A 24,809-nucleotide genomic window follows, 5' to 3' on the forward strand; every position below is an offset into this window, starting at 1 on the left:
ATGAACCCCACACAAGCTGCAATGCATTGTAATTGCAGGGTTCCTATGAACGGTCGACAATGACCATGACACCATCGACACCCCTAAAAAACTAAAAAACATTTGAAGAAAATGGAAGAAAAGAGGTGAAGTGAAGAATGAAGGTATTTGTTAAAGATGGAAGTCTATTTATAGCCTAAAACAAGTCCTAGGTCATTAATACAGTCAATGAAAACGTGTTAGTGGTTGTAACCGTCCAAACCCACATCAATGGCTCTGAAATAGCCTTCCAAACCCCACCATTTTTCACACCATCCTCTCCCACTCTCTCCTCCTCTTCTTCCTTATACAACCATGGTTTTCCATCGTTGGCCTTTCATAGATAAGGGGCCTTGTTGAAAACTTTCAGGGTTTGTATGAACGGTCAATGAGGATGGAACCGCGTTGCAACGAAGTGCGGTTCATCTGTGGGTCAATGTGGTTCTTAGATTGACCTGTCTAGGCGTAAGTTTGAGCACCCCCACCCCCCCCCCCCCCCCCCCCCCCCCCCATCTCCCTCAAGGGCATTGTTTTCTTCTTCCCGCCCTCCTCTTCCTCCTCCTCCAGTTTTCCTCCAATAGGCAAACTACTAGTATGTCCCATCACATACTAGTGGTTAGGCTCTTAGGAGATTAGAATTAGGCTCATAGGAGGTTAGAAATAGATTTAGGATCTTATGTAATAAGTTTAAAAAGCTTGAAAATTATTGTAATGTATTGTTCATATATTAATAAAATGAGTTGTTTTTATGTTTGTGTCTATTTATTTATGTTATTTATTTTAGTCGCATTTTTTTTTACGAAATGTAAAGCTTAAAATTGCAAAACTTCTGGTAAAACATTATTCCGGATTGTCAAATCCGAAAACATCTGCAAAATTCTAGCAATGCAATCCAAAATTCAAACTAGGGGTAAAATTGAAGAAGAAAAAAAAAAAAAAGGACGCGCGAGGAAATGCATAGAGTGGGAGAGGATGCACGAGGGGTAAAATTCTAACAAAACTTAACGTTGTCAAACCAGCCACAATCTTATGCAAAACTGCATGATTCTAGAACGAGAGCAAGTGTTTGAGTAAAATTGGGACTCACTGGGACAAAGTGACCGCTGTCACCAATTTTCTGAAGAAAAAAAAAATTACTTATTTTTTAAATACTACCATTTTGGCCAGACTTAATGGCCAGACTGCAACTCAAAAGCTCACCACCGTTTCTCAATTTCTCGTATGAAAGACATCCCACCAAAACGAACAAAAACAGAAAGGAATAAAGAGTTGTGCAACGAGGATCTGGGTTCTCTCATGTTGAAACCAACATGAAAATAATGTGGCAACCTTGGCCCTTGAAAGATAAAGAGATGAGGATTTTGGAATTTTCAATAAAAGGGAGAATTTGGTTGATGGCAGAAATTTGAAACATCAAAAGACACGACATGCTTATCATTTTGGTCCTGCGTGCCATTCCTTATCATTTTGTAAATAATTTGTATTCAAAAATAAGTCCCTCATCTGGGATGTGTACCGAAGACATGTTAACATCCTATTAGTAATAACAAAATATACATCATGTGCATGCTAAAATCAAGTATTAAGCTGTTCATACAAACACTAAGCCTTTCATACAAACCCTACTCGACTATATATGTCAAATGAACCTGACTAAATTGTGTTTGTTCCGCGTTTAGAACCCACGGAACCCACATTTAGGGTGAAGCTACCAATTGGAGCTTCATTTCTACTGCACGTTTAGTGCATACTTGACACAGTTCCAAACACCTGCTAAATGATTCACTTTCCTATGGCAAGTACCAAAACTATACAGCTAAATTCCAAACACAAACATTTCCCAAAACCAAAATATTCGAAAAGACACGAACCATACAAGGGTCTAACCCATCAACATGGTTAACAATGTCGGTATGTTTTCGGTAAATAGTCATGTCAAGGAGGTCTGTAATTTTGCATTCCTTCAATTCTACAGGCTCTGTCAGGCAACAACTGGATCATCTTTCTGTAAAAGTCCATTAGAAATTGATTACAAGCCAAAGAAATTTAAAAAATTGAAGAATTAAAGCAACATTCAAGTAGTCTGTATTAACAAAAATTGAACTTGCACAGACCTTACAAGTAGCTTAGGCTCATGTCGACCTGAATTGGACGCGGATGATGTCCTAAACAGATCCCTAGCTCAATGTAGCAGGAATGATCCCCTCAATTTTTCAAGTAATTGTTGCGCTAACCGAGTGTCCATTATCTGTTTGCAAAATTGTAAGCACTCTTAAAGCACTGGCTAAAGCAACATCTGTTATTACTAAAGCACATTTGTTCAAATTAAAATCATGATTATCGAAAGTCTAAATAAACTTTTGGATGTTTATATTAAAGGAACTCCTTTAACATCTTAAAGCTCGCAACTTGTGTATATAATCCTTTAACATATTAATTAAAGCTCACTAACTTATGTGTAAAGCATCCGAAGTTTCGTTAGACTTATGACATCATGATAATCATAAAATCAAGTAATCTACTTCTATGACTTCACAGTTCTGCGTTCACTTCTAAACACAAACGCACATGTGATGCATATTTAGTTACACAGAGGGATTCAACAGCTTTTAGTTTCATGTGAATTCATATTTCAAGGTTAACCCAATTAAGACTAATTTTCTTTTCTTTCTTTTTTTTGGTTTTCAACGGGTTATATAGTGATTTTATTATTGAAAATTGCCAAAAATTCACATGATTGTTTTGAAGAGTTAGGAACAATAGATCAAGGTTTTGTGAACATTAACAATCCATTCAACAGTCAGTTGAGCTCAACAAGTAGAGCAAAAACAGTTGAAGAAAATCACAAATATATCACAACTAACCACAAGTTTTACAGAAAGTTTTCTCAGATATCAATCTTTGTCAGAATGAGTTACTGATCCCCCATTGATGCAATAAACTCTGAATTTCATTCAGATGAGACAAGACAATAAAACAAGATACAAAAAACTAACGACTTACCACAGATATTTTAAGTGCCTGAAGATGACTTCTGAACCCAAACTTGTTTCTGCATACAGAAAAGCATTTTACAGGGCGATTCAAGCAAAGAGGTGGCGACAGAATACATCAATATAACATGTATACCTCATGAGTACTATTCCCAACACCTTTCTTTGAAAGTTTCCCTTCACTCGAACTGACTGCACCATCATCCTTCACTATATAGGGAGCCCCACGACGAGTAAAAATTCTTTGTGAACCTACAGAGATAAAAAGAACGATTCAAACATTTATCTATCAGAACCCAGATAAATACCTTCTATAGTTGTTTATATTGTGAGTTTTTATTTATTATCCATAATCAGTAAAGACACACCAACCATTCTCAACGGAGGGACTACTACGTCCACCTGCAGAAGCTGAGAATTCACCACTCCTGTTTCCCGAATAAGCATTTTCTTTTACCTCTCCTGCTAAAAATTGAAAATCACCACCATACAATAGATTTCAATCACTCAGCTTTGTTTTGAAATTTCAAGTGGATTGACAGAAATACATCTACTTTGTGTGTAGAAAACTTGTTGTCTAGTCAATGGTCATACCTTCAACTGATTCAGGATTTGATGGTGCAGACTGTGCCAGTGAGGATGATGAGAGCTCATTACTAGAATGTGAAGAATCAGAACGGCGAAGAGGTGCCCAAACACCACGATCAGGCCTGTCCTTGTTTCTAGTACGTCTTTCGGTTTTATCACCAATACCCGAACCATGAAAATCTCTTCTTACAAACTTTTCATCCAAATCCCTTTTAGATTCCCCTTCAGAATTAACATGCCCAGCATCATGACTAGAGACTTGATCACTTAACCCAGACCTTGAACCAAAAGGACGAGGTGGACGCCTCCCATTCTCAGAAGTTAAGATTTGAATCTTATGTTGTGCAGTAGATGTAGACTGACTCTGACGAGATTCATTATTTAGAAGTATGCTCCTGATCAATCTTCCACCGGCTTCACGCCTTTGGTTCTGTTTTGCAGTAGTTGGAATGGGCAAATTTGCAGATTGTGCATTTTGCTGTTTAACCATACCTTCAGTGGCCTGAAAGTTCCATAGAAAGTTCATAATGAAAAATTTAATAAGGGCCTATTCATGTTTAAGTGACTGTACTGCTCCAAACCAACTTTCAGGGAAGGGCAACACTAGGGTATTTAAAGAGAGAGAAAAAATCTAATGTCTACCCATACAAAGAATAACTCCAACGTTAGTAGAATGGGAGAAAAATGAACTTTATATTGCATTTGCTTATATGAAGAACATTATTTTCTTATAAGGAAATGAGAGACTTAAGATCATTTATAAAAGTAAGTGAAATGGACATGAGCAAGGTACGGGTGAAGGCAAATGAAAATTTAACAGATAATTAAACCTACTTTGGGAATTTCCCGCTGTTTTCCTTTCAGAAGGAGGATCTTTTTCTTTCCTGAGTCAGAAGTCAGTGGTATTCCAGAGATGGAACCTTCAATGCCATGCACTGCAAATTCATCAATCACATGCGCTGCAAATTCATCAATCACAAATAATTTATCAGCTAAAATACATGAAACTTGGAAACGAGACTTAAAAGCACAATTGCAATTGCTGAATCTTCAAAAAAAAAATTGACAAATTTAATTTGGCTGATGTATTACTTTAATGCAAACATGTTTCTGTAGTATTCCCCTCCGTTATGTATCATTCTGATATACTTCGTACAGAGTCCCGAATGATTAAAAACAATTACAAGGAGTTTCTGGTGGACAATCTGAAAAGTGACCATCTTGTTCCATCGAGTTTGTGAAGCAGACCCAAATAAGAACGGGTCTATGTCCTACAAAAGTTATCTAAATTTTTTTCTCCTATGGTGTTGTTTACCTTTTAAAGCAATCAATTTATTCAAATAAAGTATGGTTTTAGCCATGTAACAACAATTCAGGGATTACCACATCTTGTGGTGGTTGCTTATTTACAGCCATTACACTGCTCTTTACTCAGACAGGTATTCATTCAATGGAAGTTAAGAAACAACACAACAAGTTTCTATACTAGGCACCTACTTTTCATCCACTTTTCTACTATAAAGCATTTTTTGCTGATTTAGTTTATAGGTTTGGAAAAGGTGGGCAAAATTAAGAGAGGAAAATTTGTGCAATAGTTGCTATTCTTCACTTCTTCAGTATAGTTGGAGCGAGGTAACAACATTTAAGGATATCTCGTCCTATAATATCAATTGAAACTCCACTATATAGGAAAAGTAGACTGAATCCTTGATTTCAGAGGAAGCCATCTATATATTAAACTGGAAAGCTGCGGCAAAGAATAGAAACAAAAGGAAACTATAGAGATGACCTATGAGAATGAATGACTCCCCACCCCCAGTTTCTCCTCATATGATTATGATTGTTAGGTCAAATAAATTCTTGTATTTTGAACAAAAACCACTTTAGTAACTTATTTTTATGAATTTATGTATGATTTGATCGATAATGTTATGATACTATCTAGTACTGATGTACTAGCACACTTTATTAAGGAGTTGGAATGTTGAATTATTGTTGTGTTAAGCTGTTCTATGTTATGATACTATCTACTTCACTTTATTAAGGAGTTGGAATGTTGAATTATTGTTGTGTTAAGCTGTTCTATATTATGTATATATGCCATGTATAGGTTACTTTGATATTGGGTGAACTCTTACGAGTTTGAGAGTCAAGTCTACGAAAGCTCCACCAATTTCTGTAGACTCTCGGAACATGCAATTAATACACCATAAGCAACGAACAGATATGATTAGGAGTTGGGAGAATCGCAGAGACAAAAGCTGTATAAGGAAGAGACTTTTGTTTTGGTTCAAAACTACCATACATCTTGAAATCAAATATGGAAGCAATTAAAAGCAAATTACACATATTAAGCTTTTGAAAAAGGGAAAAATGAAGACAGTGAACTTGGCATATACAAGGTGAAAGTAGAGTACAATACGCCTATACAGAACTGAATAACTATACCACACCAGAGATATTCACATGAAAAAGATGATCTAACAAAATCTAAAGGAAGAAAAGATGACTTACAAGAATCAATTTCATATACTCCTTTTATACTTGATTCAGAAGAATGGTCCTCACGCCTAGGGACCACAGTAAAGGCAGATTTGTCTTTTGAATCTTTCCGATTAGCATTCTTGACATTGTCCTTCTGAACATACTGACAACCAAAACTAATTTTCATCAAGTGGAACAAATCTATGTGATTTTGCAAGCACAAATAGAACATCTATATATCAACAATAGGAGAATCAAACAATCTGAAGACATATAGGGGAAGACAAACATCCCTCCCTCTATCATGCTAACTTGATTGAACCCATGTTTCAATTCACATCTATCTAGGTCAATACAGCCACACCTTTCATGTGGGTCATGTTGCCACACCCAAAAAGAGAAAGGAAATAAATCAAAATATAAATAGAGAAATGTTGAGTCACTGTTTGGCTTTGCTTGGTTTTGATAAAAGAACCAAAGCATTAGATAAAAGATAATAGACTGGAAATGAGGGAATGGTTCAATAAGTTCCTTCATAATTGATTGTTTTTTTCTGGCGGAATTAATTGATTGTTTATTGAAATAGAAAGAATTGAAAAAAATGGGTTTAGACCACAGCCTAACCCACTTGGCCCCATACATCCCCACTGAATGTACATTCCCTTCTTGAGTGGACTTCAAGCCCTAACACATTAATTTATTTTTGTGTGCAGAGCCAGAGGCTAAAACTGGCCAGTCCCCTCCTTAGCTGCGGGTGTTGGTGGGTGATTCATGCACATTCTTGCCCTCTTTAGGTGTAGTTGAAAAACAAACTAAAAACTAGACATAAGGAGCCAAGCAATTGACTAGTTAATGAATTTAAAATTGTCTGCACAAGAAATTTATGAGACACGGTCCATCTTTTTTTTCAATCCACACATTTTCCTTTTGCGTATAAGAATTAATCGGTATCAATAAATTAACACCTTTGTAATCTATCCTATTGATTAAATATAAAATACATAGTAATTAAATAGAAAATTAAATTATTAATAAGAAAATCCAAATTGGAAAGAAAATAAAACAGAATAGTTTGAAATCTTCAGTTTATGAATATTCACGAAGTTTACATAATTAATAAATCATTTTAATAATAGTATGCATGAGTGTGTGCGTATATCTAACTACACCTACTGCCTCTATAGTCAATAATGGCCATAGTGGCTGTTATGGCATCATCATGTTGTGTAGCTTAGCAGCCCCCTAACCATTTCACAGACATTTTGGTTTCCAAGCAACAATAAGATGACAAAATATTATTTCTCGGCCACTTAGTAGACAAATACTAATTGAATATTAAGATGCTACACATAGAATTAAGAATGCTACAAAGGAGGCAATAACAGCATGGTTTCTCTTGTCTTTATTAAACTAATAAAAATTAATAGGAAAGTTGCAACTTTTATGTCAACAAAGTCATGGCATTCAAAATGAGTAAAGTGATTATACATTGCCTCCAGCAATATAATAATATATACTTGAAATTCATTATAAAGGCTCACCTTTTTCTTTTCGGATCCCCGTCTGGTATTACTGGGGCCAGGCTTGCCTTGCATAGCTCTGGCTCTTCTGCCAACTCTTGTTGCGGCCGATGAAACCTGACACAAGATGTGGAGTATTGCATGTCAGCATATACCCAAGCAGGAGGCCATCTTAACTTATATTTATCTGTAATTTAATAAGTTTCTTATATATAATAATACCAGAATAATTCCATCCAACAGGAGTTGAAGATTAAAGCCACAATCATGTGAAGGCATAATAATATAAATGAACAATGCATACCAACAAATTTTAGTGCATTTTCCACATTTTTCAAAAATCAAAATTCACCAGACCCATTGAAGGCCCAAAAAGTATAGAGAGCTAACAAAGGGGGAAGGATGAATCAGCTAAGTACATATGCCCAAGCATCATAAATAAAAAAACAAACCTGTTGGAAAGAACAAAATAAAAATTCATTTCAAACAGGTGTAACCCCAAGCATGAATATAATTGTTCAAATACATTTGAATCCATAAGTTAGAATTCAATCCAAAGTTTTAGTTGCTCAAATATAATTGTTCTTTCAAAAAACTCCCTCATATAAGTCATATGAATATGCTTCCAAGTAGTTATGCTATGTGTTGAAAATAAAATTATGATCTGTGTACTCATTGCATGGGCTGTGAATCTGTGATATGGATTGCGGATGGCAAACCATAGCAGAAGGCCAAAATTCTGCTCTCTCCGCCATAAACATCATGGTGCTGCCATCCTTCACAGATTGGTCATGGCGGATGGCAAATTCTTTGCCAGAGCACTCTGCCATGGCTGCTACTTGATAACAATGTAGGACAGGCATATCATATCACATAAATAAGGGTAGAATATTATGTATCTCTATTGCACTATTTGCTTTTAAAACATAATAAAGAGACTCCTGTGTCGTTGAAACACACCGTTTCAAAATATTTTGCCTCTTTCTCTCTCATTCAACACTATGATACCAAATTCCTCGAGAATTTAAACAAGAGGCAAATGAGACACTTAAAGCATGAACCATAAATAGAATATGTTCTAGCATCAGAGCATTTAGTAGTAACTATTAGAATTAAAAGAATAAGGAGGGAAAACCCACAGCTCACAATATATATTTCGAAATGTCTTTCTTACTCGAATTCAAGGTCAATCTCCAAAGCACATTCTTATAAAAAAACGCTTATAGCTATGAGGAGCATACATAAAATTTTACTACTACACCCCTTTATAGTATAAGAAAAAACAAGAAGTACTCAGAAGTCCCAGAATCATTTACCAGTGGACCACTGTCAACAGCACGCTTCTGACGTATGTATGCCATCAGGGGTGTGACAATAGGTGCTTCCTTGCTAGCCCCTAGAAAGGAGGAGAAAATATGAGACAAATGGTACTGAAATTTACCTACATATAACTAACCAGCTTGCTCAAAACACATTTACATAAGAATAGTGATTAGACTGCTTTAATAAGTGTAAATCAAATAAAGGTGGTCAACAAATAACTAACCAGCTTGCTCAGCTTCCTTTCTTTCCAATTGTATTTCTGCACTCGGAAGATGTTCTTGAGGCTTCGAAATGAGTTTGAGGAACTCGAGATAGTCTGGATCTGTCCTTATTAAAAAACAATAATCATAAACATGAAGAGCACATGCCGTTAACCTAGATAATTAGCATTAGAACACTTTTATATCTTGAAGGCACAAAAATGACAACTACATTGATACCTTTATATATAGTCCCTTCACGGCCATCCTTTTTGGTACTCAGCTTTGGAACACGCTGAGAAGGTGCATACTCAACTACTGCTTTATGCTGGACACCTGATTGAATATCAAGCATTAATATTTTGCATGGCACAAAAAAAAAATCAACATTTAGAAAGGAAAGAAAAACAAATTATGATAAACAGAATACCGGAATGATAGTTAGAATTTTGAGTCTACTAACATCAATTACGCCGCGAAAAACATTCAATTGAGTTCCCAGTACAATAACTACTAACCCATTTAACAAATAACAAGTGAAGGTTTAAATGGAAAACATAATAACTCAGGTCTAAACAATTAAGGCTCTAATAACTCAGGTCTAAAGAATTAAGGTTCTATTTAGTTAAACAACTTAATTAAGCGCTTATAACATAACAACAACAACAACCAAGCCTTATCCCATTAAGTGGGGTCGGCTTATATATGAGCTATTTCTATAACAGAAGATAAAATAAAATAAAATTATATTCATGTAAGTTATAAGTTGTTTTCATAAGTTATCCTATAGAGCTTACGGAAATAAGCTGAAAACAGCTTATGGACATGCATAGGTTGTTTATCATAAGTTCATTCAAATAGTCTCACAAATGTTTATGCTATAGTTGATAAGCTGAAATAACCCAATCCAAACATGCCCTAAAAGCTATGTTCCATATTGCATATGAAAAAAAAAAACGCTACAAAAGGAGAAAAGAAAAAAACAAAAACCAGGAGAAATGAATTTGAAACAGAAAAATTCACCTTTCTCGTTAACGAAAACGTGTCCATTAAAGAACTCCGCAAACTCGAAAACATCATCAGGTGAATTGAAGTCTAGATACGCTCTTGCATACTTTTGATTCCTATAACTGCACATATCAATTTTCAACAAATCACGCACAAAATCATAACAACAATCACGACAAAAAACACAAAACTACAATTAACATCTTCAATAATTACAGCTATACCCGCAAAACTAAGCTTAAGAATTTCAACAAATTACACATAATCATAACAACAACAATTACAATAACAAACCACGCATAATCAGAACAATAATAATCATGATAACAAACGCAAAGCTAAGATAAACAACTTCAATAATTATGATTATAAACGAAAAACTAAGACTAACAGCTTCAACTAATCAAGCATAATCATACCAACAATAATCACAATAAAAACGCAAAACTAAGATTAAGAACTTCAATAATCATTATCAACAAAAATGAAACTGAATCGTTAGGGTTTTGCAAGAGAAGAACAACAGCAAATAACAATTATAAACGCAAAAATAAGATTAACAACTTCAATAATCATAATTATAAACACAAAGCTAAGATTAACAACTTCAACAAATCATGCATAATCATAACAACAATAATCACAATAACAAAGGCAAAACTACAATTAAGAACTTCGATAATCATAATTATAAACACAAAACAAAGATTAAGAACTTCAATAAACATTATCAACGAAAATGAAACAGAATTGTTAGGGTTTTGTGAGAGAAGAAGAACCTGGTGTTGCCGGAACGGAAAACGAACCAGTGATAGCGAGAAGAGAAACGGTTATCGATGTGTTGAATGAGATCAGATTCGGTTAGAGAAGGTGGTAAATGCCGTATCACAACTTTCGTTCTTCCCTTTTCCGAACGCGCCTTCATCTTCTTCTTCTTCTTCTTCGGAAATGAAACTAACTTCGAATTTTGTTTTCTCTCATATTGCTCTTTCGTTCTTCTTTTTCAGCACAAAACAATAGAAACTGGGCTTATCAATGTTAGTTTTAGTATTGCATTTTCTACTTGTACCCCCACCTAGATCATATACCCACAATACTAGTCATTTCTTTGTTATGCTTAATTCTCAGTTTATTTTTCGTATTAGTATTAGTATATGTTGATTGTTACGTTGTTAGTATTTGTTGGAGATAAGAATTGAATTTGAGATCGTTGTTCTCGCTTCATTTATTTGTTCGTTCTCTTATCTGAGTACCAACCGTTTTCACTTCGTTCATTCGCTCTCTTATTTGAGTCATCAAACAAACCTTATATGTTATGGATTGTTCGGTAGCAATAATTTTTTGAAAGAAAATGTTTGATACGTAAATGTGTTTCACACATTTTGCTTGTTACGAGTTTGAAACCTTATGCAGTGCAAAAGCAAAAAAAGAGTCGTGCTTCCTCGACTTTTTAAGATATTTGTCAGACTAGAAGTTATATGTACTATTTTTCGTAAGTTGTTTCAATAACATCTTACAAACGGTCTCGCAAATAATAATGATAGTAGATAAGCTCCATGATAGGGTAATTAACATACAAAATCTCTCGTTGACGAAAATCTCATCCTTCAAAATACAAATCTCATGCAAAAGCATGTATGTTATTTTATCAAACATAGTGTCACAATAACATCATTTAATATCAAAGAATTCGACCCACAAAACATTAATGTTATTGCATAATGGGTAATCATTCATAACGGCAAAGCGTGTATTGTGAAGGACATGGAGAACATATCAACACTCTTTTTGATGTAAAGATCTTGCTAAGTTTTTGAACGACATAGGAATAAGACAAAACATTTGCTTGTTAGATGAATGAGTTGCGAAAAAGTGGAACATGGATGCAAGTGTTGGAAGATCGGTTTAGAAGTAGGGAACACAAGAAACACGAGAAAAATGTGGGAAGAGCCAGCAAACCAAGCATTGGTGCAATCCCTGAATAAGTTGTTCCACTCTAACGACGTTTCTTGTTAAAGAGGGTGATGATGTTATGATGAACATTGGTTGTGTTGTCCTTGTCGTCCAATAATGTTTCTTGGAAGATTGAAGGAGGTATGGCATAGGAAACTCTTGAGAGGAAATAGTTTGTGTTCAATTGAGTTGTGATGTAGTAATTGTGAGAGACCCACAAACTTAAATAAATAAGAAAAAAAAAAGGGTCATGTGCATGGATCGATTAAAACTGACTTTTTGATCAGGCTATTTATAAAAAAAATTAACATTTTTTTGAATTATGTTGACATTTCACTAAAAAAACCGACTTTAGATATTATTGATAATTTTGTGAAAGTTTATTTGTTATCGAACTCTTTTAATTAGTCTTGATATTTTATTCAACTGAATTTGTGCAGTCGTTTTTGTTGTTAAGGTTACACACAAGTTATGTCGAAAAAGAAAGGTTTAATTACATTTGGTGATTCTTTATTTTATTGGGTATGTATAGAAAGCGGTAAACACTACATGAAACATATAAACAATTGCGAGGTCTTGTGTTCAAATCCACGTGAATGTGTCAAACCTAGTTTTTTTTTAAGTCAGACTAACCCGTTGTAATTAGCACCAAAGAGAATCAAATCTAAAACCTTGAGAGGAGCACATTTGAAAAAAAAAAATAAATTTACTTGTACCCCACCATATATCCCCCCAAACCTAGTAAATTACCAAATAATTATTTTCTATTAAACTAAATTTTCTTAAAAATTCCACTGACTCGAGAATAAAAATAGAACATCCCTCTCCCTCAAGTTTATTAACTCTCTCACCTCCGTCAACAAACTAATCTTATACTCCCTCCGTCCCAAATTATATGACATTTTGGACATGTCACAGATATTAAAAAATATAATTAATATTGTATGGAAAAGATATATTATGAATTGTTTTACAAAATTGTCCTTAATAAATAATATGGGAAAGATAAATAAAAGACTTGAAAGAAAAGAGAGTAATAAATAGTTAAGGTTATAATAGAAAAAATGATATTAATGTTTCATTAGTATTGTAAAGTGACATACAATTTGGGACAAATATTTTTTCTAAAGTGACATACAATTTGGAACGGAGGAAGTATCTTCTTACTCGGTCAATTTAATTTGTTTGACATTTTTATTTTTAATGAAAAGTTTGACCATAAAGGTTGAGTGTACATTAATAAATAAATTCACGTTACGTATAAATTATAGGAAAAAATTAGGTGGAGATTACCAAATCAAACAACGAAAAAGTTTAAGGTGGCCAAACTCACACAATCATGTTACTTATGAGGTTAAAAATGCAATTAAATACTGTTTCAGTTCTCGGCAGAAAATAATACTCAAATTATTAGTAAGTAAATTTTTTCACACAAAATGAAAATTGGCCACTCTATTGGTAATTTAGCAGAGTGAATAATTTGTTCCTCATATAAAAACATGATAGATAAATTTAATATATTATTATTTTAAAAAATTGATAGTATTCTTTTTTATGAAAATGAATTAATTGGAGTGTTTTGGAGCCGAAGCAAAAGGTGAGGACAAAAGGGTCATAACGAATATAGAGGCTTGGAGGCCAAGGAAAGTGCAAGGACAAAAGAGTCTTTATGAACATATAAAAGAAAGAAAACTAGGGTTGTTGTTGACGTTGAGAGAAGGCACCGTCGTTGAAGAAGAAGAAGAATCATGCCGAAGAACAAGGGAAAGGGAGGAAAGAATAGAAAGAGAGGAAAGAACGAAGCTGACGATGAGAAACGCGAACTGATCTTCAAAGAAGACGGTCAAGAATACGCACAGGTAACACGTATGCTTGGAAACGGACGGTTGGAAGCGAATTGCATCGACAACGAGAACAACATCAGAAAACGTCTCTGTCATATCCGGGGTAAGATGCACAAGAAGGTTTGGATTGCTAACGGAGATATAATACTTATTGGATTACGTGATTATCAGGATGATAAGGCTGATGTGATATTGAAATATATGCCGGATGAGGCGAGGCTATTGAAGGCTTATGATGAGATTCCGGAATCTATTAGGCTTAATGAAGGTATTGCTGGTGGGATGGATGATGATGATGCTGATGGTGATGCTAATGATTATGTTCATTTTGAGGATGAGGATATTGATAGGATTTGAGAACTTTGATTATGATCATTTTTATGTTTTTATTTTTATCATTTAGTCGACTATGTGATCGAGTGATATCATTCATATGATATTGCCAACACGAGAATAATGTTTAATAGTTTGTTATCATCTTTCTTATTGTTAATCATCATGATTTGTTTTGGCTGCCGTGTTCAGTTTGCTTTTGTTGTGTTGATTGCAAAGTTGAATGATAAGAATTAGGGCTTGCTTGGATTGACTTGTTTTTGATCTTATGTAAAAATAGCTTATGCAAATAAATAAACTTTTATGTTTATTCATTTGATAAGCTTATGAAAAGTGTTTGTTATCATCTTAGTTTATTTGCTGCTCTGTTTGAAATTATGCTCTTATGATTATAATGATTGTTATTGCTGCTGTTGTGTTTGGTTGTGATTTACTGTTTGCTTTGATTGTGTTGTATTTTTGGTTTTGATTGCTTCAAGTGGGAGTAGGACTTGATTGTGATTTTGCTTTTAGGTTGTTGTTGTTGTAATGAGAATGAAGATTGAACTAATGTGGTGTTTCACTGTCCTGAGAATTGTTTTTGTTTTCTTCATCAGTACATGTCAGTTGTCAAGTTTAGCTTCAACTCAATTGTTTATTTATGTTTATCATTTGTAGTGGTACACATTCTACAATTAGACTCTGATGATAGAGAGACACTGTCAATTCAATACTCTATGTTTACACAATTTTAATTGAGTTTAAATGCAAACATACTAATACACAGCGTCGTTAAATAGTTTTGCTATATAGCAGAATTTCATCAAGCTGTTGTTTTCTGCAATTTGCGATTGACAACATTACTACATATCTTTTTATTACCACTCAAAAGCATTAAATCTGTATAATAACAGACTTGAATTGGCACTGGATCATCCAAATTATGCGACTGAGGAAGCAGTTAACTTAATACAAATATGCAGATGTATATATTTGTCGATTCAAGAGCATTGCTCAGATGTGTGTATAGACTTAACAGTTGACTTAAATGTGTGTGTAGTTCGTACTACTGGTCAGCCTTTTCATACTTTGCTCCCTTTTTAAGCATAGTGCAACCTAGAATAAATTTTATTAGTGAAATTCCGAGGATCTGATTGCTACTAGAGGATTAAGGTTCCAGGGTGGGTTTCTGCAACTTGTCCTAAGTTTTGTGAAGCAGGGAGGGTCATTTGATGCTTTATTGGAGGTATTTGTTTTTGCCATGAATGATTGTTACTAGTTCATGGTAGTGGATAGGGTTATTTCAATTTTGGTTTCTTTACAGAATTTGTGGAGTTTTAAATTTGCATATCGGCCTACTCTACTCTATCAAGCCTCTTTTTTGAGATGATGATGTTGTTATTTGTTCGGGATTGCTCCATTTTTTATCAGGATGAAACCGATTTCTCGCAAGTGTTTGAAAACCTATGTACTTAACGTTGTCTGGCATGATTGATTAAGCTGTTTTTCACGTTAATTAAGAGATTAGCGTAGTATTTTGTTGGCCTTTTTCTATTAATTGCTTTATATGAGTTTTCCAAGGCCGTTCTAGCAAATTAGCAGTTGATGATATATTGGTTTTTCAAGTACCTTGTCTTGCAACCACTTATTGTTTCAAAGTCTTGAACTAGAAAAATTACTTGAGTCAAGTAGTAACATAGCGTGGCTTGTGTTGGATGATATGCTCTTATTAGTGTTGTTTTGGTTTTGGTGGTCTATTTGTTTTAATTGTGGTCTTTTGGTTGTTGGTGTGGGATGAGTGGTTAATGGTTATGCACTGGATTGTTTCAAAGGGGGGAGTATGGACTTGTGATTTTTATCATACTGAGGTGGTGTTTCACATTCCTGGGCTGAAAATTGTTTTTGTTTTCTTCATTGGAACAAGTGATTAAGTTTGTTTTGGCAAGTTAGGCTTGAAGTCAATTTTGTTTTTGTTTTCTTCTATGAATGAAACCATTGATGGAGGTCTTCAACTCGATAATAGTTTGATGAGTTGAGAATGCCATTTAAGAGAACCATAAGGTGATGTACAGTTTAAAGCTGTCTTGTTACTTCATTTTCTTCTGAATCACTGAGTATTAAGCTAAATGTGGTTTTTGTCTATTTGTATTTAACTAGAGTAACAAAGCATTCATACAAATGAAGATATTGCAGACCCTCTCCAATGCCACCACCTTAGTATGTTAATTTCTTCATTTTTTTGATCAATTGTTAATTTCTCCATTGCATCACTGTATCATTGATGCGTAAATTACTGCTACTATTTCAAGTTTCAACTCAAATCTGAGTGTTCCTCTTTTGAAATAGAGTAGATGATATCTACTACTTCAGAGCCAAACAATTTACTTTCAAAACAGAGAAGAACATGTTTCTTGAAAGTGGTTCCACAATACTCAATACTAGCTCACCCTCAATTGTCATACATATATAATAATTGTTTATTATTATTATTTGATCTAACAACATACATTGACATAATAATAACACACACACATACATACATAAAGTCCATAATATGCCCTCACAAAAAAAAACCATAATATAAATTGGAGAAAATTTAAGGACTTAATTGGTCACTTGGGCTAATGAGCATTAATAGCTAATTGGATAGGTAGTCATATAGCAAATGCTAATATTATTTATTATTCATCACCTGCATCAGCAAAAGCTACACATCAGAAATCTTAAAAAATGAAGAACTTGCAAGTCTTTTTTCTATTTGATAGATGCAAAAAACTTACCCAAGATGAAGAATCTTCTTATCTGATTGATGGTAGGAAGTTTCACCATCTTCCATCATGTTTGGATTGAAAAAATTACGAGATGCTAATGCTTGGATTGCATTCAGCTCTTGTCCAGAAACCATGTTCACTTGAGGAAGCCTCTCAACATCATTTATCTGCATTTGCTTATATTTATAGTTTTAAGGACAAAAACCAAATTGCTTAGATTAATTAATAGTAGTAACAAATATTATTGGTGACAAAAGCATTTTTGTATACTAACCTTAGTCCGAAGACAAAGATTTTCATTTTCCAGCTCAATCTCCTAAGCAAATAATGCATCATATGATTAATTAGTGGTAATTAATAAGGAATTTTACTGGGAGTGGGAGAGATCAAATATAACCTAGAAATACAGAAAATTATGAATTACCCTTTTCTGAAAGTATTCAATTTCAGCCAGTAGCATCTCATGCTGAAAGCATTAACAAAAACAGAATAAGAAACATAGCAAATATTAGAGGGACCAAAAGGCTTAACCATCATGTTAATTACTCACCTAACATTGTATTTATTTATTTAATTAAGGGGGACCAAAAGACTTAATTACTTAACTAACAAGGTATTAAAATAATAATTTAATCTTACTTTCTTAGATCTAATTCTAGTGATTCCTCTTTCAAGTCTATTCTCCAGCTGCTTCAATTCCTTCACAGTGAGTGTGCTTAATGCATCACCCATCAAGTGCCTACAATTTAGAAACAAATTAATAGCTAGTTAATCAATCAATTAGCTGCATCTATATAGGCTTAAGACAGAACTTAAATAGAAAAACAATGAATCATTGTAATAGAAACTGGGATCTAAGACATTGATCACATCCTTGAGACATAATCTCTTGGATGATGATTATATGTACAATTCGTTCATATTTGTCCGATCATTTAATAAAATTTCAGACGAAAAAATGTTTCGACGAAAATGTTTCGTCTAAAATTGGTACTTTTCAAGTAAAAGTATAGCTCAAATAGTTGAGTCGAGATATCAAAAATAGTTTGAGAAGATTAGACCGAAAAACTTCGACTATTATGATCTACTAGTAACATACTAAGGGTCATTTTGGAGGGGATCAGGGGAGGAGAATACTTATTTTTCTTTACTAAATTAAGCAAGCTATAAAATATTTTTAAAAATGAATGAAGTGTGATTGAATTGTTATATGATTTTATATCATGATATTTTTCATTTTAAAAAAAAAATCTTATACTATACAGTAATTAAATCAAATATTAAAATACAGACTAAGCCCTATGATGGAGTGATAAGAAATTCTTTATCAACAAAATAACAAATATTTGTAATTTCAAAGATAAATAAATAACATGGTAACAACTAACAAGTAACATTTGTTTATAAAAAAGTATCAAGACAATGTACCTGTTAGAATTTTGCAGCATCTGTATTTGTTGTCTCAGCTTTGCAGATTCTTGCTGATAATACTGCCAAATTATTGAACTCGTTTAAAATGATATATAAATAAAACTGAATCAATTCAAACTAGATATTAATGTGTAATTTGGTTACCTGAGCGTTAATTTCAGTGGTAGTGGTGGTACTTGAATGATCTGAACAAGCTTTTTTGTACCTATCAATTGTTGACCTTATGCTACAAGCAACACATAAGAATCATTTAGAAATATTTATCATTTTCTTCAATCTATCTTACACACTTAGTCACTGCTATTTATTTCATTTTTGTCTTCTTCCGACAAAAATCTCTTCTCTTTTTAAAAGTTCATGTACTTTCATCACTTTATATATTAGTCTCAGCAGTTAAGTTCATCTCTTCTACTTTCACTGTATATATGGAAGAAATTAAATAAAAACTAATTTTGTGTAAGAAATCTTTGCCACCTTAATTCTATATATGTTCCTTTTGCCACAATTAACTTACAAAAATTATAAGGATAATATTGGATTTTTGCATGCATTCATAGTATCCATTCAAAGATAAAACAGTTTAGCTACCACAAATAATTTTCTTTTGTAGAAAACCAAATTAAGACTTTTTTTCCTCTTAACTCTGATCTCATTCCAAGGTTTAATTAAAAAACCTAAAAAAGATTAAATATTTTTTTTCAGTAACTTTTTATACTAGTAAAACAAGTACGTAATTACAATGAAAAAAATTATATATACAATGCATTTCTTGAAAATTGATCTTTTTAGTAATTACAAATCAGGACCTTAGGTTTTAATTTTTCTGACTGTTTCTAATATATTTGAATGCATGCAAGCAAGCATCTAACAGTGTTGCAAGATTCTGTACACATGAAAGTAGGAAACTGACTTTTTATTTTGTTTATTCCATGTACAAGGAAGGAACAACTTAAGCTGATAATTTCAGCTGAGACTGGTCAAAATGCAGACAATATAATATATAAAGTGATGAAAGTACATCAACTTTGAAAAGGTAAGAGATTTTCTCTGATCAAGCAAATCGGATTCAAGATCACAAATTTTAATACCTAAGCTAAGACTTTTTCCTTCACTTTTTTTCTTCTCTCTCTCTTACTCTCTATATATATATATGCACAGATTCTCATATTTCTTATCACCTAAAAGGAAAAAATTGTAGAGACTGCATGGTTCCATTTTAGTGCAAATTGTTGGAACGGATGTATCTCTTACAATGTTGCTGCACAACATTGTACTCAATCATGGTTATTATATATAATAAAATCTCATTAATTAGTTCTAAAATTGTTAAATTATATTTTGGCCCTAAAGTTACCTTTTAGATTTCCTTTAGGTTGTTCTAATTATGATTCCTTAAGTTACAAATGATAGAAAGTAACATAACATAGTATGGACCAAAGTTTCTAACGTTTGTAACTTAAAAACGAAAATACCAAACATTTTTAAGATACCATAATGGAACCAAAAAACTTAAAAACTAAAGGTAAAATAGTACTAATTGATTTTGAAACTATATATAGGGTGAGACTGAGACAAGTGAGAACCAATAGCTTTTTTTTTGGTACAAAGAGAAACAATAGCTTTATGGCATATAGATTAAGTACAATAGTACTATGAAAAAAAGTTATTAAATTCACTCCATAACATGTCCATATATATATGATGAATACGATGAGACATAGAATAATCTTAGTGTACTTTTGAAATATATAAGTATATATATATATATGTGATCTATAACGAAATTATTAACTGTTGAACTTGAATGTACTCTTCTTCACTATTCACTATTGTGTAGCGTGTAGTACTGAAAGTTTTAAACAAAGGGAATGGAAATCCTATACTAAGTCCAATGTTTCACCCTTTTTATGCAAATCTTTGTAAAAGAAAAAGGTATCATATATAACCCAAACTATGGTACAACATGTTTACGTAACATGAAACAGAATTGAATAGCCGAAATTGGATGGCAAAAAGACAAGTTTTGATTGATATGTATGTACTTGCATGGACAAAACAAAACACTTATATATGCTATTCTTGTTACATGATATGAATTTTTTGTTACAACATATCACTCACTTGTTGTAGGTCAACTTCATCATTATATCATTGCCACACTAAACTACTCTTGTTTATAATTGTTTTTTATTCTTTATAATTTTTAAGAATATTATGGTTTTTTTTTTTTTGTTGACAAAATATGTTATGACGTGTTACTCACTAGGTTAGATCACCAAAATTGATATGAATCATTTTTAAAGTACTATCAATGACATGAAAAGTAAGAAAGCCAACACAAGATTGACAAATCACTAAAACTAAAAGGGGACTAAAAAAAACCCAAGAAATGTATAATAAGGGGACTGAAATAATGGTTTTTGAAATGAATTGACTAAAATTTCGATTAATTTAAAATAAAGGGACAAAAAGTGCATTTGAGCCTAACATTAAATTTGACGTGATTTTTAAGGTGTGTTTGGTTCTGTGGTGAGAAAATCGATTTTGGATTAATTTATCATATAAAATTGATTTTTGTTGAAAGTAAATTGAATATGAAATGGTTTATATGTGAGCACATATACGTAAAAGTTAGTTGAATCATAAATTGAAAGTAAAAATTACCTTTAAAGTTAAAGATCTACGAGTCTTAGTTTCAAAGTTAAAGAATTAATTTTAGAGGTAAAATCAATTTTACTAAAAAAACATTCAAACATGTCAAAATTACCTCTAGACACAATTTTAGGTACACACCTCCAAAATTGTCCAAACATACACTTAATTCATCATTATGCTTAACATGGTTTTTGTTTTTGGGTACAAAAAGGAATGGGCAACAAGGTTTATAGACTATGTAAGCTTAAGTTCTTGAAATTTACTCATGATGGTTTTAGGGTTATGAAATTAAAGTAGATTCTGTCATCAACAAAAAAGGATTAAAGAAAGGCATAATATAAAGCAACTTTTTTTTTTTTTTTTTTTTTAAAATTATTTAATACCATCTTTAAGTAAATATTTGTAAAAAAAAAGGTAAATAATTGAAGGGAAAAAAAGAGTTCTTGTACTTTTTAACTGGAGTCAATATAGTCAGTAAAAACTCTTGCAAACTGAAGTGATTGATTCCAATCACGAAATATACAACATTGAGTTGTATCATATTTTTTTTCTTTATATATATCAAGGGCACTGTCCTAGTTCACGGGCCCAAAATTTCAATAGATCTACCCAAGATGACGAACAATTAATGTAATGTAATGTAATGATTAACTAACAATTGCATAACAGAATGAATAATAAAAATAAAAAAGAACATACTTGTTGTTTGAATATTCATAAAGTCTGCCACGGCTGGAGAAGACAATGAGAGCAACTTCAGCATCACACAAAACTGATAGTTCATAAGCTTTCTTCAGAAGTCCATTCCTTCTCTTGCAAAAAGTCACTTGCCTATTTGTTGTATTCTCAATCCTTTTTATCTCAATCTTTCCCCTCCCCATCTTATGTTTCTGATCAACTCTATACTCTAAATAAATCAATTTCATTTAATTAATTAATTAGTAACATACAAACAAAGATATAAATTATAAATCATATCATATATAAAAAAAATTACAATTGGCCCTAGGAAACTAGATCTAGGAAAATCAAATCCATTATTATAAAAATTCAAGAATGATATTTATCAGATGTATTATGTGGAAGCAAGAGCATATGAAGTTAGCTAGGGTAAAAGCAAATATAATCTTCAATTTGTAAATGATGAAAATAATTGAGAGCAAGATCTAAGAAAATAAACATGATCCATGAAGGATATCATACTGATCTTTTTGTTTGTATGTTTCTGTGTGTTTTTTTGAAGAAAATTAAACAATAAAATTCATCTCTTTTCTCTTTAGACTAGAAACCCTCATCTTCTCAAGCAAAACTTGATGAACTCAAAAGAAATTTATTAAATTTATAAAAAGATAATAATTATATGAAAGACCCTTTTGATTTAATTTAAACAACAAAATTCATCTCTTTTCTCTTTAGGACCAGAAATCCTCATCTTCTCAAACAAAACTTGATGAACTCAAAAGAAATTAATTAAATTTATAAAAAATTAACTAGATGAAAGACCCTTTTGATTTAATTAATTAGATCAAGGCACAAATAGTAATTTTTTATAAGAAACAATAATTTTATAATAAAATTAAACCCTAGTATAAGGTGTACCAAGCTCCAATAAAATACACAATTAAACCCTATTTTTTTCAATTTATAAATTCACTTTTCTTTCAGAAGTCATCTCATGAAAGAAAAAACCATCGGACTCATAGGGAAGAAACCAAAGATATTAATAATTAGGTCATAAAAAAGATATTAAAATCCATAAAATAAATTTTCAAAGACAAGACAAGTGTTGATGAGAAAATGGAGAAAGAAAGTTGGAGCAAGCATGGAAGAAAAAAAAGATGATGAGTGTGTGATAAATAAGTTTGTGGTGGGTTGTTTAATTTGTTATAGGAAGAACAAAAGAACAAATGATGAAAGAGAGAGAAAGAGAGAGAGGAGTTGTATACAAACCTTAGTTTCAGGTTTGGGAAAAGTTTGGAATCCCAAAGAAATGAAACTGCACTATATACTTAATTCCACTTCTAACTCTCCCTATTTATAGCCCTTACTCTCTTTGTATATATATTTACGCGTATGAGAGAGAGAGAGAGAGAGAGAGAGAGAGAGAGAGAGAGAGAGATGCTTTGAAGAAGGAGAGATAGTTTTTTGCTGAAAATAAGTGGTAGACGTAGATGTTTTAGCTAAACAATGCAACTTTTCCAGTTGCAAACTTGCACCATAAACAGAAATAATTTGTTTTGGTATTGCATTTTCAATTTTTACTATGTCTGTCCTTAATTAATTGCGTGGTAAAAAACATAGGATTGATTAATTCTTGGATAAATCATGTTAGGAAATTAGACGGTGGTCAGTCAGCCATTTACAGCTATATTCTTTTTATACAGATTTAAGTATATATGAAGTATATGAACAAAATTATCTCATCAAGTTTTACTATATATTGGCAAACCAAATATATTTCTCAAGAGAATGAAGCATGATATTGAGTATATACATAAAATTTACCTTAGTCGGCAATTAGAGTACAACGGAGGATGGCAGTTGTTGCGTCGCGGAGAGGGTGATGTACGTGCAAATACTTCGATAGTTAAGCCTATATTTATAAATTGAATAGTGTGAGGTTTATCATAATAGAATGTGTGTATTTCTCTTCGTGCATAATTTTGTAAGTGATGTTTCGTGTGAATAAAGGTAAATCATGTTGAGGTCGTTGATACATTCTCGTTGTAATGGATCACCATTTGATGTTGATCAGACAATGATTAATCATTAAGAAGATACTTTTATGCGAGTTGGTGGTCGAGCGCTTTAGCGTGTACATAGGCTATAATGTTCTTATGCACAACATGAACTACTACCTTGGTGTTTGTTTCATAGATTACAAATTTATTGGTGGGAATGTGTTCTTAGAAATCATTCATTTCCATGTTTTGCTTAGGTACTTTGTATACGTGAGACTATAATTATTCATAAATTTTCTGCTTTTTATTCTCATATTAAAGGGTGGAAATATTAGGTTCCCATGTGAATAAGGGGTAACCACCCATAATTTCTCATTTACATTTTTTTTTTGTTTTTATAAATCAATGAAGTGCAAAATATGAAGACGAGGCATCACCGCCACAAACCACCTAAAGCAACATCTCAAAGAAAAATACTATTAAAAATAAAAACATCTTCATATTCATATTTTGCACTTCATTGATTTATAGAGAAGAAACATATTTTGCACAGCCCAACCACAAACCACCTGGAGAACAAACATATTCATATTCATCTTCTAGAGAACAAACATCTTGGGAGGACAAGACCAAAATTCAAGGAAGGAACGTATACAAACTGTCTCATTAAAAACTTTATTAGGGAAAAAAAAATCCAGATTATTGGAATTCTCCTTTATTTTTTTTAAAATTTTTAGGTTAAATTACCCAATGGGTCTTTAAGTTTGAGGTTTATAATAGATTGGTCATTTAAGTTATTTTGGTCACACGTAAGTCCTTTAAGTTTAAGGTTTGTAACAGATCAGTCTTTTAAGTTATTTTGGTCACAAATAAGTCCTTTAAGTTTGTAAACGTTTTCGATTTGGTCCTTCTACCACATCATTGTTTGGTTAATAGCTTCAAAACTTACTTTATGGTCAGCTCTATTAAGGAGCTACAAAACTTTTTTTTTTTTTTAGGGAATTTTTTAAATAGCTTCACAAATACCT

General features: G+C 32.5%; 3 protein-coding genes across 8 annotated transcripts; 1 reads left to right on the forward strand and 2 right to left on the reverse strand.

The window, feature by feature from the left end:
• Positions 1-1,529: 1,529 nt before the first annotated feature.
• Positions 1,530-11,138, reverse strand: LOC11419393 (regulator of nonsense transcripts UPF3). Of its 3 annotated transcripts, none has more exons than XM_039832247.1 (14): positions 10,914-11,138; positions 10,150-10,256; positions 9,367-9,462; positions 9,150-9,248; positions 8,920-8,999; positions 7,625-7,720; positions 6,114-6,246; positions 4,434-4,534; positions 3,606-4,101; positions 3,384-3,476; positions 3,148-3,263; positions 3,022-3,070; positions 2,133-2,266; positions 1,530-2,023 (listed from the first exon to the last, which is right to left on the reverse strand). In XM_039832247.1, exons 1-12 carry the CDS (start codon positions 11,057-11,059, stop codon positions 3,032-3,034), a joined length of 1,602 nt encoding a protein of 533 aa, XP_039688181.1. In that variant the 5' UTR covers positions 11,060-11,138; the 3' UTR covers positions 1,530-2,023; positions 2,133-2,266; positions 3,022-3,031. The 3 variants fall into 3 exon arrangements, with proteins under 3 accessions (XP_039688181.1, XP_024635574.1, XP_003598033.2); XM_024779806.2 differs by having other exon boundaries at positions 4,434-4,558; positions 10,914-11,137; XM_003597985.4 differs by having other exon boundaries at positions 3,384-3,473; positions 4,434-4,558; positions 10,914-11,135.
• A 2,645-nt stretch (positions 11,139-13,783) lies between these two features.
• Positions 13,784-14,517, forward strand: LOC11417783 (eukaryotic translation initiation factor 1A). The gene has a single exon (XM_003597986.4). The coding sequence runs from the start codon at positions 13,836-13,838 to the stop codon at positions 14,286-14,288; it is 453 nt and encodes a 150-aa protein (XP_003598034.1). The 5' UTR covers positions 13,784-13,835; the 3' UTR covers positions 14,289-14,517.
• A 2,133-nt stretch (positions 14,518-16,650) lies between these two features.
• LOC11427946 (agamous-like MADS-box protein AGL11) lies at positions 16,651-23,167 on the reverse strand. Of its 4 annotated transcripts, none has more exons than XM_039831275.1 (9): positions 23,051-23,167; positions 21,800-22,007; positions 18,590-18,671; positions 18,443-18,504; positions 17,654-17,753; positions 17,439-17,480; positions 17,289-17,330; positions 17,024-17,190; positions 16,651-16,935 (listed from the first exon to the last, which is right to left on the reverse strand). In XM_039831275.1, exons 2-9 carry the CDS (start codon positions 21,979-21,981, stop codon positions 16,932-16,934), a joined length of 681 nt encoding a protein of 226 aa, XP_039687209.1. In that variant the 5' UTR covers positions 21,982-22,007; positions 23,051-23,167; the 3' UTR covers positions 16,651-16,931. The 4 variants fall into 4 exon arrangements, with proteins under 4 accessions (XP_039687209.1, XP_039687210.1, XP_024633663.2 ...); XM_039831276.1 differs by lacking the exon at positions 23,051-23,167 and adding an exon at positions 22,304-22,996; XM_024777895.2 differs by lacking the exon at positions 23,051-23,167 and having other exon boundaries at positions 17,024-17,181; positions 21,800-22,050.
• Positions 23,168-24,809: the final 1,642 nt, after the last annotated feature.

The sequence above is a fragment of the Medicago truncatula genome, chromosome 3 (genome assembly GCF_003473485.1).
Source record: "Medicago truncatula cultivar Jemalong A17 chromosome 3, MtrunA17r5.0-ANR, whole genome shotgun sequence".
Taxonomy (NCBI): domain Eukaryota; kingdom Viridiplantae; phylum Streptophyta; class Magnoliopsida; order Fabales; family Fabaceae; genus Medicago; species Medicago truncatula.